At 41.9% G+C, this 19,392-nt stretch overlaps 1 protein-coding gene across 4 annotated transcripts in view; it reads left to right on the top strand.

Moving 5' to 3' along the window:
• chd3 (chromodomain helicase DNA binding protein 3) overlaps window positions 1-18,657 on the top strand; it is a 35,665-nt gene extending 17,008 nt beyond the window's left edge. The window contains exons 28-40 of one of the 4 annotated variants that reach the window (XM_026315230.2): window positions 11-144; window positions 240-384; window positions 1,035-1,197; window positions 1,343-1,488; window positions 1,770-1,980; window positions 2,098-2,214; window positions 2,294-2,425; window positions 3,288-3,396; window positions 4,142-4,274; window positions 5,787-5,982; window positions 6,693-6,856; window positions 7,192-7,318; window positions 10,445-11,744. In XM_026315230.2, coding sequence (XP_026171015.1) covers window positions 11-144; window positions 240-384; window positions 1,035-1,197; window positions 1,343-1,488; window positions 1,770-1,980; window positions 2,098-2,214; window positions 2,294-2,425; window positions 3,288-3,396; window positions 4,142-4,274; window positions 5,787-5,982; window positions 6,693-6,856; window positions 7,192-7,318; window positions 10,445-10,713 — 2,046 coding nt within the window. In that variant the 3' untranslated portion in view covers window positions 10,714-11,744. Of the gene's footprint in view, window positions 1-10; window positions 145-239; window positions 385-1,034; window positions 1,198-1,342; window positions 1,489-1,769; window positions 1,981-2,097; window positions 2,215-2,293; window positions 2,426-3,287; window positions 3,397-4,141; window positions 4,275-4,402; window positions 5,041-5,786; window positions 5,983-6,692; window positions 6,857-7,191; window positions 7,319-10,444; window positions 11,745-16,415 lie in introns of those variants that run through there. The other 3 variants (XM_026315238.2, XM_026315247.2, XM_026315257.2) reach the window with 3 other exon arrangements.
• Window positions 18,658-19,392: the final 735 nt, after the last annotated feature.

Raw genomic sequence — 19,392 nt, forward strand, 5'->3', positions numbered from 1 at the left:
CCATTGACAGGTGCTGGGTTTTAACACACGTCAGAGAAAGGCTTTCCTGAATGCTGTGATGCGCTGGGGGATGCCGTCTCAGGATGCTTTCTCCTCTCAGTGGCTGGTCAGAGACCTGAGGGGCAAGACGGAGAAAGAATTCAAGTAAGTCACAAAAATAAAGGGAAAATATCAGTTATAACTATTTGGGTATAATCTTTCTCCTTTAAATCACATACCTCTGTCCTCTCCTTTGCCAGAGCTTATGTGTCTCTGTTTATGCGTCACCTGTGCGAGCCGGTGGCTGACGGCGCCGAAACGTTCGCAGACGGCGTCCCAAGGGAGGGCCTGTGTCGCCAGCCGGTCCTCACGCGAATCGGTGTCATGTCCCTCGTCAAGAAGAAGGTCAGGCCACCGCTGTTCTCCTCTCTAGATCAGGAATGATGTGGTGATTGAAACAAGTTCTGAGCCTAAAAGTTTAGTCCTGGTGAACTTTGGCGACACCTGTGGTTTGAGGTGTGTCGTCTAACCTAACGGCTGTTATGAAATGTTGACGTGACGTGTTACGGCTCCAGGTGAAGGAGTTGTAAAGATTGAAACCTGTTATCAGTGAAATAAGAAACAGATTACACACTGTAATGTATCCTGTAAATATTTACTTCATAGCTAGGTTTGAATCTGGCGCGCGCAAACGGCGGACTCCACTACACCACCGCTCCTCGAAGGCAATATTATTTTTAGATCCTAAATAAAATGTCAGAGATGTTTAAATTATCTTCTAGTGTAGAAATCAACCATGACGTCTTCAAAGATGTTCTGATTGCTCCACTACTCTCACTTTGCCAGTTTGTTTTAGTTTATCCAAACATCTTTAATCCTGTTTCGGTCCGACTTGTTAAAACCTGCACACATCCTGAGCTGCTGTCTATCCTGGGGGGAATGTATGATATACTGCCAGGACAACAGGGCATGTGGGTGGTGAGTTTAAATAAGGTGGAATTAGGTGAAGCCAATATGGGCCAAGCTTTGTTGAGCAGGTGGTGTTTTGTGTTCAGATCCAGGAGTTTGAGCACATCAATGGGCGGTGGAGTCTTCCAGAGCTCAAGCCTGAGGTCAGCATAGACAAATCCTCATCCAGGGCTTCTTCGCCTGTGGTGAAGACAGCCACGCCCACCCCCGATGCCAGTTATAACAACACACCATGCACCTCCAAGCCAGGTAGTCAAACATCTCACGTTGGTTTGATGTGGTACATAATCGGACCCATCCACCAGGGGGCGCCCGGTGTCCGGGGGCCCAGATAGAGCTGGAGTTGGACATGACCTCCAATAATGTGTGTGTTTATTTGTCTGAACATGTGCAGCGACCCCTGCTCCAGCAGACAAGCTAGAAAAGAATGGAAAAGAGGGAGAGAAGGAAGAGGACAAAGAGGAAGGTGAGGTCCTGTCGGAGAAAGAGAAGGATGAGGGGAAAGAGGTGGACGGCAGCAAGACGGGAGACCCTGAAGAGGTGGGACACTGTCTCAAAACACACTGATTGGCTAAAAGACCCGTGTTTGTTTGGGTTTTGGCCCGTTTTAATCAATTTAACTTATATTATTAACTTGTAATAATCAAGTTAAGGATATGTTAATCCACTACAAATCATATATTTTCCGTTAATGTTAACAGTTTTGTGAGGCAGACCAGTGTTTTTTTGTATCAAATGAATAAAAAAAAGGAAAACGTAACGTACTGGTTTGATGTTGTTTGTATAATATTTACTCTATTTTATTTTTCTACCGTCCGTAGCTTTCTTCCTCATCAAAAGAGACGTCACAGAGTGCGTCTCCTGGTCAAAAAAGCGACGGCAAAGAAGAGGGTGACCTGAGAGAGGAGGAGAAGAAAGAAACAAATGACACTCCAGCTGCTGGATCGGAGGAGAAAAAAGTACAGGAGGAGAGCAAAGAGGAGCTGAAACAGTCATCAAAGCAAGACGCAGAGGTCAAAGAGGAGAAATCAGGTAAAAATCAAGCTGAGTCAATTATGTCGATTAGATGAAACCTGATAGCGACGCTGTGTGGCACAACACAACAAGTCCTTGCAAATGTTCATTGCGGTGTTCTGTTTGTTCCTGCAGAAGGAGAGAAGGCTGGGGAGGAGAAGGAAAAAGACAAAGAGAAGCGGGATGAGACACCGGCAGCAACGGAAGCAACAGATGCCAAGGATAAGACCGAGGTGTCTGATGTCAAGAAAGGTTAGTCTGACTGTCTGTGAAAGTATGCTGCCATCAATCATATTTTCACTAAATAATACTTGTGCTGTCTCTGTAACAGAGGAGGTCAGAGGTGAGAAGGATGCTGGGAAAGAAGTCAAAGCAGCTAAGGAGGAGGTGCCTAAGGGCAATGGCAAGCCTCTGACTGAGCGACCTCGTTTCATGTTCAACATCGCAGATGGTGGATTTACTGGTTAGTACTGACTTACGGTGTGTGTGCAGTAGATTAAAATCACCTATCCGGTACTGAACGTAATATATTTTAAGACTATATGTAGAGGAAAACAATAATTTCATCTTTTTAACATCTGTGTTTCCTGGTGTCACTTCAGAAATTTTAATTCAGACTTTTTATCTGTTCGGCATGAAATGCACATTTGGTCAAAAATATTCAGTATGTGCTGAAAGAAGATCAACAAAGTAAAAGGCAAAGATCTAGGGATTAATGTTCCCGTCAGCTGCTGTGGCTACACTGAACTGTGCTTCAGAGACCCACCGACAGACGATGCAGGACTCTTTACTACAAAGCACTTTAATTTTCTATGAATGTCCCTAAACCAAAATGCACACAAAACACGTGGGAGTCAAAAATGAAGAACACATTTTGAACAGATTGAGCCAAGACTTTCCTCTTTTCTCAGTTTTAGATGCAAGATGACGACAGCGCTGTTAAATTCTTTTTTATACGGGATTGTGTAAATTATTCAAAAACCTTATTCTTATTGATAGATCTAAAGATTTCGAAGATCCCTGAAAGATGAGGAGTGGATGTTGAAAAGGTGAAAATGACCAAACAGACTGCGAAACAGTCTAAACAACACATTTACTACAAAACACACACAAAAAACTCTTGTCGTTGGTTTTCAGAGCTTCTGTACAAAAGGAGCATTGAGCTAAAATTATCTTCACATTCATCACAAACCCAGAAAAGCTCTGTGTGCTGTAGAAACACCTGCAGCTGCGTTTCACAGAGCTAAGGATTTCAAGACCAACCTGTTTTTTTTTTTTTTTGTTTTGTTTTTTTTTTTAAACCGTGTGCTGGCTTCTTCCCACAGAGCTGCACACACTTTGGCAGAATGAGGAGAGGGCTGCCATCTCCTCGGGGAAGATGAACGAGATCTGGCACCGCCGGCACGACTTCTGGCTGCTGGCAGGAATCGTGATGTATCCTTGACAGCAGTTGCCCAGTAATGACCCTGGTGTGTTTATTTTTCTGTCAGCCTGCAGAAGCCCAGCATCCACAAGTCCACAAGGCAGCGAGAGCTCAGTAAACAGCAAACTCACTGCTGGCAGCTAATGTAGTAGGCCATTTACTTCACATTGTTCCCTCTATTATTGTAATTAAGGCCATGCAGCAGTCACATAAAACTGTTTTCGTTATTCTGCAAGTTAATGCCCTGGCCCAGTTAGAGTAAAGCAAAAGGGGGCAGATGCTTTGCTCCAGAAACTGTGTTAAAGTCACTGCAATTTTATATTTTAATGTGGAAAATGAAATAAATCACACTCAAAATACAGTTTGCCTTAAAGGAAAAGGTCAAGATTAATGAATTTGGGTTGGTTTCCAAGAGTTTTTATGAACAGACTGATACTGTACCACCCTTGTGTCTGTGGTTTAGCTTACCATGAATAGTAAGGCAAGGGAAATATTAAATGTTAGAGTTGTGAACATACTAAACCAAACGAGCTGCAGTGTGTGTTCATAACTGAGCATTTAAGATTCAGATTGTGTTGCAGCTGTTTCCCTGTTTCCAGTTTTTGTGCTGAACTGATCTGACCAGCTGCTGGTCAGTTATGAGAAATCTGACATTTGAGATTTAAGAACCTTTCCTGCTCAGCTTTAAAGCGATGAATGAATTAGGTAGGTTAGGATGACCCACACTGCCACCACGACCCTTGACCCCTGTGTCAGTCACGGCTACGCTCGATGGCAGGACATCCAGAACGATCCCCAGTTCGCCATCGTCAACGAGCCTTTCAAGTCTCAGGCGAACAAAGGCAACTTCCTTGAGATGAAGAACAAGTTTCTGGCTCGACGCTTCAAGGTAAGACTCACTGCAGCTTCAGCTTCACAGTTTCCAACACTCCTAAATTACATTTGGGTTGCTATGAAAAGGTCTTGAGATTCAGTGCCCTGTTTATCCAAACAAACCGTTTCAGGAACATTTTTCAGTGTCTTCGATCACCTGACTTTGATGGTCGGATGACAGATGCCCCTAGACCCACATATTGACTGGAGGGTGTTGCTGACCGTTGCATTTCTGGAAGAGCTCTCATCCTGTTTTTGAGCGGCTCACATGTTTCAGATCCTGCCCTCAACATCCTCATTTACTGTATCTCTTTCTCTGTGTCATTCTTCATTTCTCGCCATCTCTCTTGCTAAATAATTTTTGTAAATCTGACATCAAGAACGTACAACACAGCACAAAACACAATTTCACACCAAGTCCTTCTTAGATCTTAGTTGTAATTGATTGTGTAACATCATATGATCTTTTGCAACCTGTGTGATTACAACTGAATTACTGCATGAAGTTTAAAATTCCCATGAAACGCCTGCATTTCACAGACTAGTGGAGAAACGGCATATACACGTCAATTAAAGCCACTGGTAGAATAAGAGCAAGTTACTGAAGGAGATTTCAGACCATATGTGATGAGAGAAGGGGCCAGACAAAAGGAGAATCATCAGAAAAGCAGGAGAAAATTCAGATTTGTGTTTTTAAAAATGTTTCTAATCACTGTTTTGTCATTTTTGTGTAGTAAAGGTGTCATTATATAGGGTGTGACTATCATCATGTGGGATGTGTGTGTGTCTTTGTTTTCATTCAGATCGCAAATGACCTCTAACACTTGTCAATGCAGTTAGTGGCTGCGTCTGTGAATTCAGCTGTGCAGGGGAGGAGCTTAAATTATATACAGTCTGTGAACCTCTGAACAGGGTTTGCAGAGGCTGAAATGAAACAAGTACATTCGTAAGAAGCGTTTGACATTATTTAGTTCTGCCCTGCTGTTATTAGTCTTTGTCGTGTGCTTTCTCTTTCTTTCTGTGACAGTAAATCAGCTTTTATGAATGAGAAAGTGAATGAGAAGTGAAACAGACGTATTTTAAATTGTGCTTTTATTGTCAAAAATATATCAGCGTGAAACTAAACTGCCCACTGCAGAGGAGCACTTTGAATTCTGTGTGTACTAACTGCAAAAACAGTACAGAGATACTGATGAATTATTACCAATTAGGCAGCAATACCAACCATTTGTTGAATGTCAGGGTGTTTGATGGTTTTTGTTATGAGAATATGAGTGAACTGAACATTTTTGAGTTTTGGTTGGTTAAATCAAATCCTGGGCTGTGAGAAATTGTAATGGGCTGTTGTCCGATATATTTAGACAAACTAATAGCACCATTATTGTTAATGCAAATAATTCTCAGTTGTATCATTGATTGTTTATAAAGATTTTGCAGTATTGAATTGAGACAAAGCTTAATTTCAGATTTAACTGGCTTTAATGCATTTTGTTCTTTCTGTGACTCCTCCTGACCCCCTGCCCTCCAGCTGTTGGAGCAGGCGCTGGTGATAGAGGAGCAGCTGCGACGGGCGGCCTACCTGAACATGACCCAGGACCCGAGCCACCCGGCCATGGCGCTCAACGCACGCTTTGCTGAGGTGGAATGCCTGGCGGAGTCACACCAGCACCTCAGCAAGGAGTCGCTGGCAGGCAACAAGCCAGCCAACGCTGTCCTGCACAAAGGTCAGGGTTTTTTTTATGCATTTAATAAAAATTGTGCAAGTTAATAAAAAAAATCAATGTGTGTGAAAAAAGCAGAGTGGGAGAGATTGGCAGGCGCATAATCACAGGCGTCCAATGAATGAAAGATACACATCAACACATCTCACAAAAGCTGTTGTGCAATTGCCATATTTCCTGCTGCAGCAACCATATCGCTCTGCCTGGAGCGATTCAGTAAAGCCAAGCAGATATGCTTACACGATGTCAAACGATAGGCCCAAACATTTCCTCATTGCCTCCCTGGCAAGTCTGTCCATGTTTACATTGTTCTGTCGAGAGGATGAGATGCTTGATTCACTACTGTTGATCATGTGATCGCGTCTTTTATTTCTGCACGTAATAGCACTGAAGTTAATCAGTGCACGTAAACATTTTTATCAGCTCTGTGAAGCTATGCTTCTAGTCAGTCAGTGAGTTATTTCATGCAGGGCTGTGTTGACAGGATGGAAAGATAAAGGATGGGAGCAGAAATTCCTTCTAAAAAGAGGAAGAAATGGGTGTCTTTCTAAATTGAAACCATATGGTATCCTTTGTAAGCCTTCATTTATTTCTGCGTTCATCAATAAAGTTTAACACAAATGAAAAGGATAGGCCCAAAAAGAAGGATTCAAACTGAAGGGTCTTTCCTCCAGTAAGTCAGTTGTTATTAATGTGTTTTGCTGTTATTGCAGTGTTGAACCAGTTGGAGGAGCTACTGAGTGACATGAAGGCCGACGTGACCCGACTACCGGCCACGCTGTCCAGAGTCCCGCCCATCGCTGCCCGCCTCCAAATGTCTGAGAGGAGCATCCTCAGCCGCCTGGCCAGCAAGGGCACTGAGACGCACACACCCCCGGTCAGTAACCTGCTTTTAAACCACACACAGTTAATCCCAGACTTTTACCAGCCTCACTCACAAGTTGAAATCTGCCCAAGCTGCCTGCACTCAGTGGAAAAATAATAGATGGAAGGCAGCCAATGAAAATACAGAGCCTATTATCTTGCCGCCCACCTGTTTTTTCCCTCCACAGCTGCTTATTTAGCAGTTTTTTTTGTCAGTTTACCAAGCTTAAAAGTGGTTTGTCTTGTCTTCTCCATTGATGATTCTTCCTCTTTTCTTTTTTTTTTCTTTTTTTTTTTTTCTTAAGAAATCCTATCCTTCATGTGAAAACAAACATTTTCTTTCTACAGCCTATACCTCCAGGACCCTACGCCACCCCTCAGAACTATGGAGCCCCCTTCACACCCGCCCCGCCAAGCGCCCTCCACATGGGAGGAGCTAACTACAGTCAGATGCCGCCCGGATCCTTCATATCAGGTCAGTGTCGTTCTAACAGCAGCTGCTCAATCCCAGAAAAGTATTTAAAGTTGAGATACAAGGGTCTCATCTATCAGATAGACGTATGTACAAAAATAATCCCATAGATATGTGGACTTTTTCATTTTCAATAAAGACACAGCTCTTTTAAAAAAAAAAAAAAAAAAAAAGACATTTTGTGCTTTAATACAACACATACTGAAACCATTTCCAGGGTACAGTAAGTTTCAGAGGAACTTCCTATTCATCTACCAGTGCAAAAGCTCTCCCTGTGACTGAGTGTGAGAAAAAGTTATATTCAGAAACAGCAAAATAAAAAAACTATAAGCTATAAGGGCGTACATAATTATAGTACAGAAGAAGAATATTGGTTTGTTTGATCAGTTTGACACTTGGCAAGCTGGTGATTTCAAGCAGATTTATGCTTCTTTGTGGAGATGTTATTGCAATCTCACCATGGCTGCCTCTGACTCAGGGGCTGATTTACAGTTCAGCCGAGAGTTTAACCTGTTGATTGTTGTAGACCAGACAGTAGATTTAGTAGATCTTAGGGCTGTGCTGTGCTTTCTGTGTGTGTTGCACCTGGAGGAAACCTGTCTGCGTTCACTGAGTACAGGACTACGATGAAGTATTAACAAAAAAGAAAGACTTTAATGTTTAAAGGGGCAATCTACCAAGTTTGTTAGTCATATTGACTACAGTTTAACATACAAACATTTATATATCATTTTCTGATTGTTTTGTGGCTCTGGGAGAGAAATTAACCCCTAATTGATGTCGTCAGGGTTAACTCAGGCTCTGGCTTTGGATCATTCTTAGCAAGTCATTCAACTTCGTGGCAGTGGTTTTGTATGACAATGCTAAATAGCTGTACTGCCCTTTCTAAAATCACGCTGAAAACTGAAGTCGCAAGGTCTTCAGTAATCTTCCGCGATGTAACATCTAATCCAAGCTGACCAATCTCAATTTTTCTTGCATGTCTTCACTCATATTGTAGTTAAATGTTTGAGAGGGTGCACATCAGCTGCAGTGGAGCTACAGTGCCTCCATGACACCCTGACCGAAGAGCACAAATCCATCTTTAGAGATCTGGACTTGATTATGTGCCAACTTGCACCAGTGATGGGCAAAACCAGTCCAAAATATCGCTCCTATTTAAAGCCTTCGTCTCAGGAATTCCAGCTTTATATGGTTATGTTGTGGAAAATCATCCAGCAAAGGAAATGGGGGGAAAAAAAAAAAATTAATTTCTGTGGGGAATAGTGCATTTCAGGAAAAATTCTGCTCACTACAGTTAGTTTTGTGATCAAGTACAGCATTATTCAATATAAGCCTTAAATGTGCAGCTTTGAGAGCTACCTGATGTTTTCTAAAGCAACCCTGACACTTTATCTTCCTGAGCAGGTTGTGGAAGCTTAAAAATCCAGAAAGGTCTGTCTGAGTCTTGGGGAAAAAAAACAAAAAAAAAACAAAAAACATCTGTAGCAGAGTTTCTGATGTGGCTGCCAGATAGACACCTGAAATAGACATTACCAAAATCAAACACAAGTGTGCTGCACTGCTCTATTAAGGCATTTTCATCCCTTAACATGTCCAACCCCAACACTGGACTCAGCAGTAATGACACATTGTGCAACAGTAAAGCACAGTCTGTGCTATCAAACCTGTCTGAGGCCTATTTTCGCTTTCAAGAATGTTTTTTTTTTTTTTTCTCTTGTGAAGTCCTGTTGTTGTTCTAAAAACTGAGTTAGAAGCTTTAGAATCAATTTCATTAAAATCTGTTTTGTCTTGGTTTCCTGCCCAGCTCCCCTCGCCTGTGGTCTGTCAGATCACACACTCAGTTTGTGAATTTATTTTCTCATAATTGGATTGGTAACAGCATATGCTCACCAGACACACTCTCCACTCTGCGTGTCTATTCATGTTGGGGGGTGTTTAAATAGTGGAGATGTGGCAGAGATAACTGGTAAAACTTGATATTCCCCAATAGCTTTGCCCTAAAAACCACAACACCCAGTTCTCTCAGGGCTGCGCCTGCCTCTCAGTGTATCATGATTTATGTAATTGTAGACTGAGACATCTGTCAAAAGCATTTTATTTTAGAGAGCCAGGGCCTATCTCTGAAAATGTCATTATGCTCAGCCTGTCTGAGTCTGGCCGTGCCAAGAAAACATTCGGACTTCGTACCAAGGTATTTTGAGAGGGACAGAAACCACAGAAGAAGTTAGGTTGTGTAAACGTCGTGTTGTGACTTGTGAACTGGCAGAGGGCTGGGCCGAGCGCTGGCTGTTCAGAAATAGTCACGAGCAAGTTGTGTTGCTCCGTGGGCTTTTGGCGTGTAGGGGGATGCTTCGTGGCGAGCAGCTCAGCTGAGCCGGCCGCAGTCAGAACATCCTGAAGCATGCAAACAAACGGACCCACATTTGTGGGCCTGATTGGGGTCGTGCTGGTTCCTGACCTCCTAGAGTCGGACAGAGCGGGAAAAAGTGAGCCGGAGAAATGGACGGAGTTAAAACAACACAATCCTCTGATTTTTGTGACCTCCTAGTTTCCCTCCATTAACTACACTCTCCTGAGAGAAACTCCTTCACTTGAGTACACAAAACATGTCCAAAAATACGCTTGTCTGCCATGGAACATTTTAACTGCACATCTACTACTTTAGCTGCACTCTGTGAACTTTGCTGCAAAATGTAATGATACACAAAATGCTCCAGTGAAGGACTGTTTTTGTGCTCTCACACATGACAGCATGTCAGCATTGGCTCAGTATCTTTATTCCTTTGAATTGTTTTGGACGACCTGTTTCAGCTATCAGTACTGCTATGAGGAAGCTGCTCATCTGCACTAAAGGGAATCCCATTTTCTAGAAAGAGCTTCGTCTTTTATGGGGGGTAGAAATTAGAGAGATGGAGTCGAACACAAGGGTTCAAACCCTCATGTCTGCAAGCACCTGCCCAGCTGAACCCCTGCCAGCTCTAGTAGCTTCCCCTCGACCCCTGACCTCCCTGCAGAGGAGGGAGACGAGCTAAAAGAGAATTCCCTACAGGGACCAGTAAAGTGTGACATTATCCTGCTCCCCTCTGCGAGTCTCCACTACAGTCTGCCGCTTGTCTGCCCCCACAGAAGCCGCCGCCGCTGCTGGGGCCACCGGGGGAGCTGCTGGGGGAGCCGCCGGAGGGCCAACTGCTACCGGTGTTTGCCAGAAGACCAAGGAGCATGATGTGGTGCAGCGGCAGCGAGTGGTGGACCTCTGGAAAGACGGCAAGTCAGAGGGGGCCATTGGGCAGGAGCTGAGGATGCCCAAGTCCACGGTGCACAGCATCATCGTCAAGTACCGGCTCAGCAACACGGTGGAGAACCTGCCACGCAACGGGCGACCAAAAAAACCCTGAGGACAGAGCAGGAGACTCGCCGAGGGGGGAAGAAGGAAATGACATTTGGATAAAACATCCTGGAATGTAACAAAAGCAGACACTGAAAATGAGCTGAAGCTAAAAGGGAATAAGGAAAACCTAAATGCAGGAGGAGGAGGTCCAAAAAGGATCCAAGGACAGAGCTCTTAGGCACTGCTGGAATGTGACGAATGTAAAGGCAGAAGTAGAGCTCACTGGATGGTTCGAATGAGGACGGGATGCAAGAAAGCAAAAAAAAAAAAAAAAGAGAGAGAGAGAGGGAACATGCAAAGTCAAAAGAAGTGGCAGCACTTTGATCCAAAAAAGAAAACAAGCAATCAACCACAGAGACAGAGGGGGAGAGAGGTCCAAAACACACAGGGAGAGGTAAAAAGCTGGCCCTGACATCAAGCACTAATGATGCGTGGGGGGAAAATGAGGCACAGAGACAGAAAAAAAAGAGAAAGAGAGCTGACCTGTCTGGAGCAAACAAATCCTCCAGCAAAGAAAGAAAGTAGTGACAAAAAAAGCCCAAAAATCTGACTATGAGAGGAAAGTCTAGACTGAAGAAAGAAACAGAAAAGGCCGTTCACAAGAACTCAGATATGACGGCCCAAATCCACGAAAGGACTATTTTTTTATTCCTCCTCAAACAGATTATTCCAGATTTTTTTTTTCTTTTTCTCCCTCTGCACCAAAAAAGATTTTCCCCCCCAGATCAATTCTTCATCCGTCAACTGACTGAACAAGCCTGTCCCCTCGCTCTGACCCTGTACTCCCTCATTCCTCCAGTCCTGCACTTCTCTGCCTCTCTTTCTCAGTCTCTCTCTCACTTATACACACACTCGCATATATAAATATATATGAATATAAACACACTCCAGACCTCACGCACAACCTGATAACCTGAAAAAAGTTAGTTATCTGCTGAGAACAGGCAGATAAAAATCAAACTTGCAATAAAAAGGGATGAACTGGACTAAGTTTGTCTTGCAAAAAAAAAAAAGGAAAAAGGCAAAGATGGAAAAAGAGTATAAAACACTACTTCCCATGGACTCTTTTGCCCCGGCATTCCTAAGTCCAACCAAGCATAGAAGGAAAAACCATACATGTTAAAAAAAAACAAAACTTTGCCTTTGTCCAACAATCAGTAGCAAAGTTGCTGTGATCCAGCCTGATTGGCTGGTATTGAGATGTGTACTGTATTACAAAGTATATAACACATCTGTACCATTGCACCTTTTCTTGTGCAGTATTCACTTAAAGGGGAATATTACTCTACTGTAAAATTTACATTCCCTATATTTAAGCCTCGTTATAGCAAATGTCAGTATTTATGAGCAGCTCGTCCCCAAAGCTGCAGTCTCTAATCTTTTCTTGAAAGAAAACGGGGAGACTCGCTTTGAAGCCTGAAGAGACTTTTTTGTTCTTCGAGCTTCTTTATTGTGACAGTGTAATGGATTCCACACTGGAAAATGTCCCCTGATCCCCAAGAAAATAAAACACTCTGGTCTCTGTCAGCTCAGTGTTTGTGCAGCAGAGCTGTACATCAGCGTGACATCCCAGACCGGAGAGAAGAACAAATTTTCCTGTCTCGTTTCTGGTAAGAACAGAAGTGAACAGTTACGCAGTCCAAACCTAAAGCTAAAACTGAGTGGTATTTCCCTTTAAGCATGAGGGGCACAAAGACTAGAGGTGTGTGGCAGTGGTGTGGCCTGCAATGAGAATATGCATGTACTGTATGAGAAATGTTTGTGTGTGTGTGTGTGTGTGTGTGTGTGTGAAATGTGTGTTTGTTTGTTTTTGTATGTGTGTATAATAGCAATGTCTTTTTGTATTAGATCCAGATATTATTTAAAAGTTTCAATTATGGTCCCAATGTGATAAATGAGTTTCCCAAGCAAAACTTTTTTAGATCCCTTACTTTTCTACAAAACCCTATTTCTATTTAACAAAACAAGGTAGAATTTCTCACGTGTTCAATTTAGTCTTAACGAAAAGCAACCAGACAAGAATTTTATGTAAATATAATCCCATCGACAATTGGGCAAATTGTAATTTAAAACTACACTGGTTGTTGTTTTTATATTTACAATGGACAGAATTCATATAAAAGGGGTCACTCATACTGACGAACCTACAGAGAATCACCCAACTCTTAGTTTCCCTCCACTGTAAACAACGTTTTAGGGTCTTTTTAGAGCTTGTTGTTTTGGTCGTGCAGGGGTTTGATTCAGTCCCACCGCTCTCATCATCCTTACTTACAAAATGCAAGCATCTGTTTTCAGGGAGAAAAGCTCTGATAACCCCATCACTGCCCCCTGCTCAGCACACTGATGAACATAGTGGAGCATTTAGCAGCCAAAAAGCCGTTTAAAAGTTGGTGGAGAGAATATTGACTTACTTCCTGTAGACTCCAAATTAATGTTTGTGTTGTTCCATGTCTTTGCTGTCACGCTAGCCATTGCAGTTTTATAAGATCATGATGTTGCAATGGTGCTGAAGATCAGGCAATGTTTGATAAAGGAATAAGTAACTTTAACTCTGAGGTGTAATATCCAAAGAAAACAATGGAGACAACCATGCAATCACTTCTTTACAAGTGATATCCTTGGTGGATAATTTTACCTCCACCTGAAAGATTTCATGCTTTCTCATTTGATTAAGAAACTTGGCAACCTGTGGATTTATGAAACCCTTCTCAAGTCACAGTTGGAGTTGGACAAACCCTCAATTCAATCCTGTGCATTTTTAGTTCCTGTAAAGTTGACGCTTCAGAGACACAAGGTTATTCCTGATGAAAGCTTTTGGCATGGATACACTCACGCAAAGCCTTTCAGAAAGCAAAAATGCTGTTTCTTGCCAAGATGGCAGATAGTAGGCAAGACCTACAGGGGAGAGACTCAGGCTGACATGTTGGCCAGGAATGTTTTTTACTGCCTTTCTGGATTTCACATGCTCCATCCAGCACAGTCACAGAGTTTTCATCCTAGAGGAGGAATAAAATGCTGAAAGCTTTAGAAATACTTAGAGGTACATCCAGGTGTAGCCCATTGAACAAGGAAATGTTTGTCTAACACTGTTGCTGCTGTAAAGCTGCAGGCTGGTTCCTGAGAGCAGCTGATAAAGAACTGCAGGGCTCTGCTTGGTACTGGCTTTTTTGTGTGGCCAATTCCAGCATTGATATTCAAAATTATAATCCCTGTGAGAGCACTACACCCATGCTCACTGATGGTAAAGTGTACTTTAATACTTCAGCAAACACTCCTTGAGCTGCTACTGTCAGGAATACAACAGAAGCACTACAGCTGTATCCATTTACAGCACAGCCAAACTACCCAAGGGTTTATTACAAGACATCAGTCACTAACTGACGGCTCACACAAAATGCAAAAAAATGACCGTATCTTTCTCCTGCAGACACATTTTGATAAATAAGTCGGCGATAATCTCATTTTGTTTCATGCTTCACAATAAAAGCCTCCCTGTGTTTCGAATTGTTAGGTTACAGTTAGGGTCAAGAGCGTGAACAGTAAACAGGCTATTATCAATAAAATTAAAAATAGTAATGTTGAATTACATGCTCCGTGTTTTGCTGTAAATGCCTCCAGTGTAGTTGGATAATTTGGATACAGTGTGGGAATAGTGTGGTCTGCAACAAACAATGAAAACTAAGGCTAGAGCTGGGGGTAATTACGAAATACTGCTGAAAAACTATGGGCCATAAATAGCATCAAAACCACAGTTTAACTTCATGACAAAGGTTTGTAACTTTTTAAAGGTTTTCAAGAATTTCATGAAAATATACTGGCTCATTTTCACTTCCTTGACAAGGATCCCTTAAATTTCTTTTTTTTTTCGACAGTAATCAGGGCATTTTAACGTTATATACTTGTCAGCACCCTTGGGTGGAGAAATTGTGTAATGATACACATCTTTTGTATTTCTAAATTGCAGTTTCTTGCACTATAGTAGCCATGTGTCTGTGTTTTTGTCTTTCCACAGCTCTCTTCTGTATTATTTTTATCATCTGTCTTCTACCTCTGTCTTTTTTTCCTCTCCACCCAGTAATTTCTCCTGCTTTGTTGGCCCGTTTTTAGCTTGAGTTGCTTTGCTTCTTATCAGATTTTGTCTGCACCCCTCCTGACACACACACACACACACACACATACACACTGACTGTCTCTCTTTCTTCCCTCTCCATCCCCTCTGTCGGCCTCCGCTGGCAAAATGCCCTAAGTTTTCCCATAAGTGGTCCCCCCTCTGGTTCTACACACAGTTTTCAGTCCCTCTCAGACTTCCTTGGCCCAATATGCTCTTTATCACGTCTTTGATATGCACAGGGGTGCTGTGACACTTTATCGTTCCCCATGGCACGAGTGAGAGAAGTGCACCGTGAGTCTATTCCTGGCTTTGTTTTGAGTAGAGTGCTAAACTTGCTGTTTCACCCCCTGAGCAGACCCTTGATAGTGGAGAGATGTGGGAAGCACAGCTCTGTGTGCTGGCCAGCGGTGCAGTCCTGCAGAGAGAAGTTAATTTTCACACGTGTGTGTGTGTTTGTGTGTGTCTGTGTGTCTGCGTGTCTGCGAGCATGTGTGTGTTTGTGTGTGTGTTTCTACTCATTGCTGACCTCACTTTCTCCAGGTTAAAAGTTATGCATTCTGGGATTTTATCATTGTAAACTTGATACTGTATATGTCATATGATATACTGATGTAATGAATTAAGCAGGTTTGCTTATTAAAAAAAGATGATCAAAGTCTTATGAAACATGAATGGACTTGGTTTGTTTGTCTAAAATTGGAAAACACTTGGGATGCCTAACGCTGTTAGGCTTTTGATATTCTGCTGTGTTAATAATTAAAATAATGATGATCGATTTGTTGAATAATCAAAGCCAGTATTGACAAGTGCATCAACAGCAGCAGAAATGTTTTAGTGCTTGTTTGTTTCAAAATTGGGTTAAACGAGCCAAAACGTTACAACAACAGAGAGAGAAATGAATCTTCAATAATTAAAAAATGTGGAGACTTTCTCTTTGGTGTCTGATCAGAATTTGGTGGGGTGTTTGAGGGACTTGGAGTCATGATCGCAGTGCTTCTAAAATCCTGGCTCCACTGCTTCAAGTCCCTCTGAGCAAAAAACTAGCAATTGTGCTGCAAATAGAATTTTTATAATTACATTTGAGTTTTTGTTTTTTTTTTCCACAGTATTTCATATTCAAAATAAACAAGGATAAATGACTTGGTAAGTTTTTGTTTTTGTTTTTTTTTTTTTCAAATAAAAAGAGAAAAACATTTGTTGCTGTTTGAGTTGGAAGAACAGCAGCATCTTTATGTTTTGTGCTGCAGACTTTCCTCAGTGATGGAAAATGCAGTGTGGGCGACGACGGGATCTTTAAGGTTCCTGTGACGGTGTCGTGTCCAGTAAAAAAAAAAAAAAAACACCAAACCGCAGCATCTTTTACAACTTAACATGTGAAACTGTGAGTTTACGTGTCGGATTGTGTTCCCTAGAAACATACACTGCAGGCAGCTGGGAACGCGGGTTTGCTGTTGTAGTCGAGTCTTGATGTTCTCATATTATGATTTTTGTGCATCAACAAACATCCGCACGTCAAACCCGTTGTTCTCCCTCACAGGCAACAGACAACTCGCATGTTGAACCGACTGAACTGAACTCTGGTCTCTTTTCTGTCTCAGTGCTGAACGGGCCCCCCATGTCTGTAAAGAAGGAGCGGGAGGCAGAGCTGCTGGTCAACCGGCGGGAGCAGCGCAGTGGCGAGGTCATCTGCATCGACGACTAGAGTACACACACACATGTACACACACTTGCATACACACACACACACACTGAAACCCATCTGCTGCAAATGTATCTTCGATTTCTCTCCAAGAAAAGTTGACTCTCGGCAGTAAACGCTGTGCAGACGGCACCGCTGAACCACACATCCAGTGTTTACACTGACTGAGGGTGGATTTAAAGACCCGCTAGTGATTGTAGTCGCTTCATTTGACACACAAACGCACACTTTAGCACACCTATCTGCAACTTTGCTCTGCTGACAGGTACTCCCCAAAAACTACAATCACACGCACATACACACTCATGCACATGTGCACTTATTGTCCATGGGCACACATACACACACACACACACACACACCTACAGTACATATAGTCCATATAGTCTCATCACTTCTTGTGACCTTTTCTTGTCTGCCTCAAACCATTATACTCCTCATAAACGGCCTCCTCACAATAGGCCTTCTGCTCCTCTAGGGATGCTTCTAACCTCTCTCTCTCTCACACACACACACACACACACACACACACAACACACCTGCCTACACACACAACACACCTCAATCCTAAAGCGATCTGTCAATAGACCGTGTAACCTTCCTCCTCCTCTTCTACTTCTTAAACTCGACAGGAAGCTGCATGTGAAACTAAAGTCATTTCTACCGCCGCACTCCATTCCCTGAAGCATGCTCTAATCATATTAATGCTATCTCGCGGAAAGGATAAAAAAAAAAAAAAATCATATCAAGCTGTGCCTACAGTCGTTTTAATACTGTTTCTAATTCTCGGAGAGAGGCTGAAACTCCGGCTCCTCAGTCCGAGCAGCTCCGAGCACAGCTCCACTTTTGTTCGGCCTTTTTTCCTTTTGTTTTGCTTTTATTCGATGGTACATATTCAGATGAAACACACGCAGCAAGGTATGATAATGATAATTATATTCAGGACTTGTGCGACCACATCAAGTATTTGCAGTCATCCCATCCCTCTTCCCCCGATCCTACTTTATGTACAGAGCTTTGAGGTATTTTGGGGGGTTTTGTTCCAGAAAAGGCCTCGTGAAGACGCTATTTTTCAGAAACCTCCGATGAATGTTTATAACCTTTCATAAGCAAGTCAGTGTTATTAAAACCCATCGATCATCTCTAACACTCCTCTTGATGCCCTCTCTTTCCTTTCCCTGCCCCTTCTCAATCTTATTTCCTGTTTTTCTGTTTTTTTTTTCCAAGTTTCTATTTCTTTCTACAAATTCCTGTGATATACTTTGCCTATTTAAACCGCTCATTCGTGTTCTCTTGTGTTTTTACTCTCGCGATTATCAGTATTGCTGTCGTCGATGTTGCTGTTGTTCTCGCTGTTGCTATTTGAGAAAGAGCTTCTACCAAAAGAGACATTTTTTTTGTAACAAGAAAACTATGAAAACCAGTATGATACAGTATGTGCGACACACGATGCACCTCTTCGCCATGTTTGTCCTATAATTACAAGAGAACGCAAACGAAGAAGTTGAGCTAACTTCAGAAGTAGATATATTACAAGAAAACTAATTTTTCTTGCTTACATTTTAGATTTGGGGCTTGCAAATGACATATCCATATGTAGACAATAGGCCATATGTAACTCTAAATGCTTGTATGGGCAAAAAGAAAATGTATAGTATCTAATCCCAGTAAAAATTCATGGTTATTATCTGGACAGAGGCTGGAAATCCATTTTATACACTGCATCATTTAAAAATGCCTTAATAAACATAGCTGAACAAATGTAAAGTCATTGAATTGAATGAAGTACCCGATGTCAATCTGTAAATCCTAGTCAAAGTCTGCTTTAAGTAAAAAATGAAATAAAAAAAAACCACAAAAAAACAAAATAGGTGTTAATTTATCCCATAAACCTCGGACATTAACACTGATCTTCCCAGGAAATAGTCAGTCCATTTTACAAATTATGTTTCATACTAAAAAAAAAAAAAAGTTTTGCAACCCCTGAACTAAAATGTTGCGTCAAAATCAAGCACTTAGTTCTTTTTCCACTTTTCTTTTTGTCTTCTTTCCAGATTTTTGTGTTAATTTCTGGGTATTTTGTGTCACTGTGTATGTAGTGGTGCTGATTAAATGATGAGTGGCAGTGAAGACATGTCAAAGATGACACATCTCCTTTTTTTTCTTTGTTTTTCTTTTGGTTTGTAATAAAACTGAAATGATACAAATGTGGTGTTTGGGGTTTTTTGAGAAGATGGTTCTGTTTCTAACATCAGTAGCTCATTGCGAAGGATGTTGTCGTCATTAAATCTTCTCTTTTTCTGCACTAATATAATAATTTAATGTACTGCGTGATTTTACACCTACTAATTTACCAAGAGCAGACAGAAGTATAAACTTTTAAGACTTTATGGTCCAGGAAGTGTAAAATGATGTTTTTTCCATTTCCTGTGTGTATTTCAACTTAAAATCTTAATATTTAGTGGATTTTAAAACGCCAAAATCTAAATGATTCCGATCTTTAGTGTAAATTAAAGCCTGTGGATTGAAATAGGCTAAAAAAATGTGACGTTTGTTGTTCTTAGTTAGACTCAAAGTGTGTTTTGATCACGGGGTTTTGCTGTCATGAGGTAGATGAGGTGCTGCAGGACCAGGGCAAAAAGAAAAACTGTGAAGGCGAGCTGTTTTTAGCTTTCGGAGAACAGTCGGCTTCAGAGACTAAACACTGATGTCGGCCCGCTCTCATCCTGTGTAGAAGCAGGAAGATTGTAGTGTGAGAGACTGTTAGCCTGCACGTGCACACACACACACACACAGACACACACACTTATGCAACAAGAAGGAGCAGACAGTTCGTGATTCATGATGACTAAAGGTGAGAAGTCGTCCTGCTCTGT

Source organism: Mastacembelus armatus, chromosome 18 (genome assembly GCF_900324485.2).
Source record: "Mastacembelus armatus chromosome 18, fMasArm1.2, whole genome shotgun sequence".
Lineage (NCBI taxonomy): Eukaryota > Metazoa > Chordata > Actinopteri > Synbranchiformes > Mastacembelidae > Mastacembelus > Mastacembelus armatus.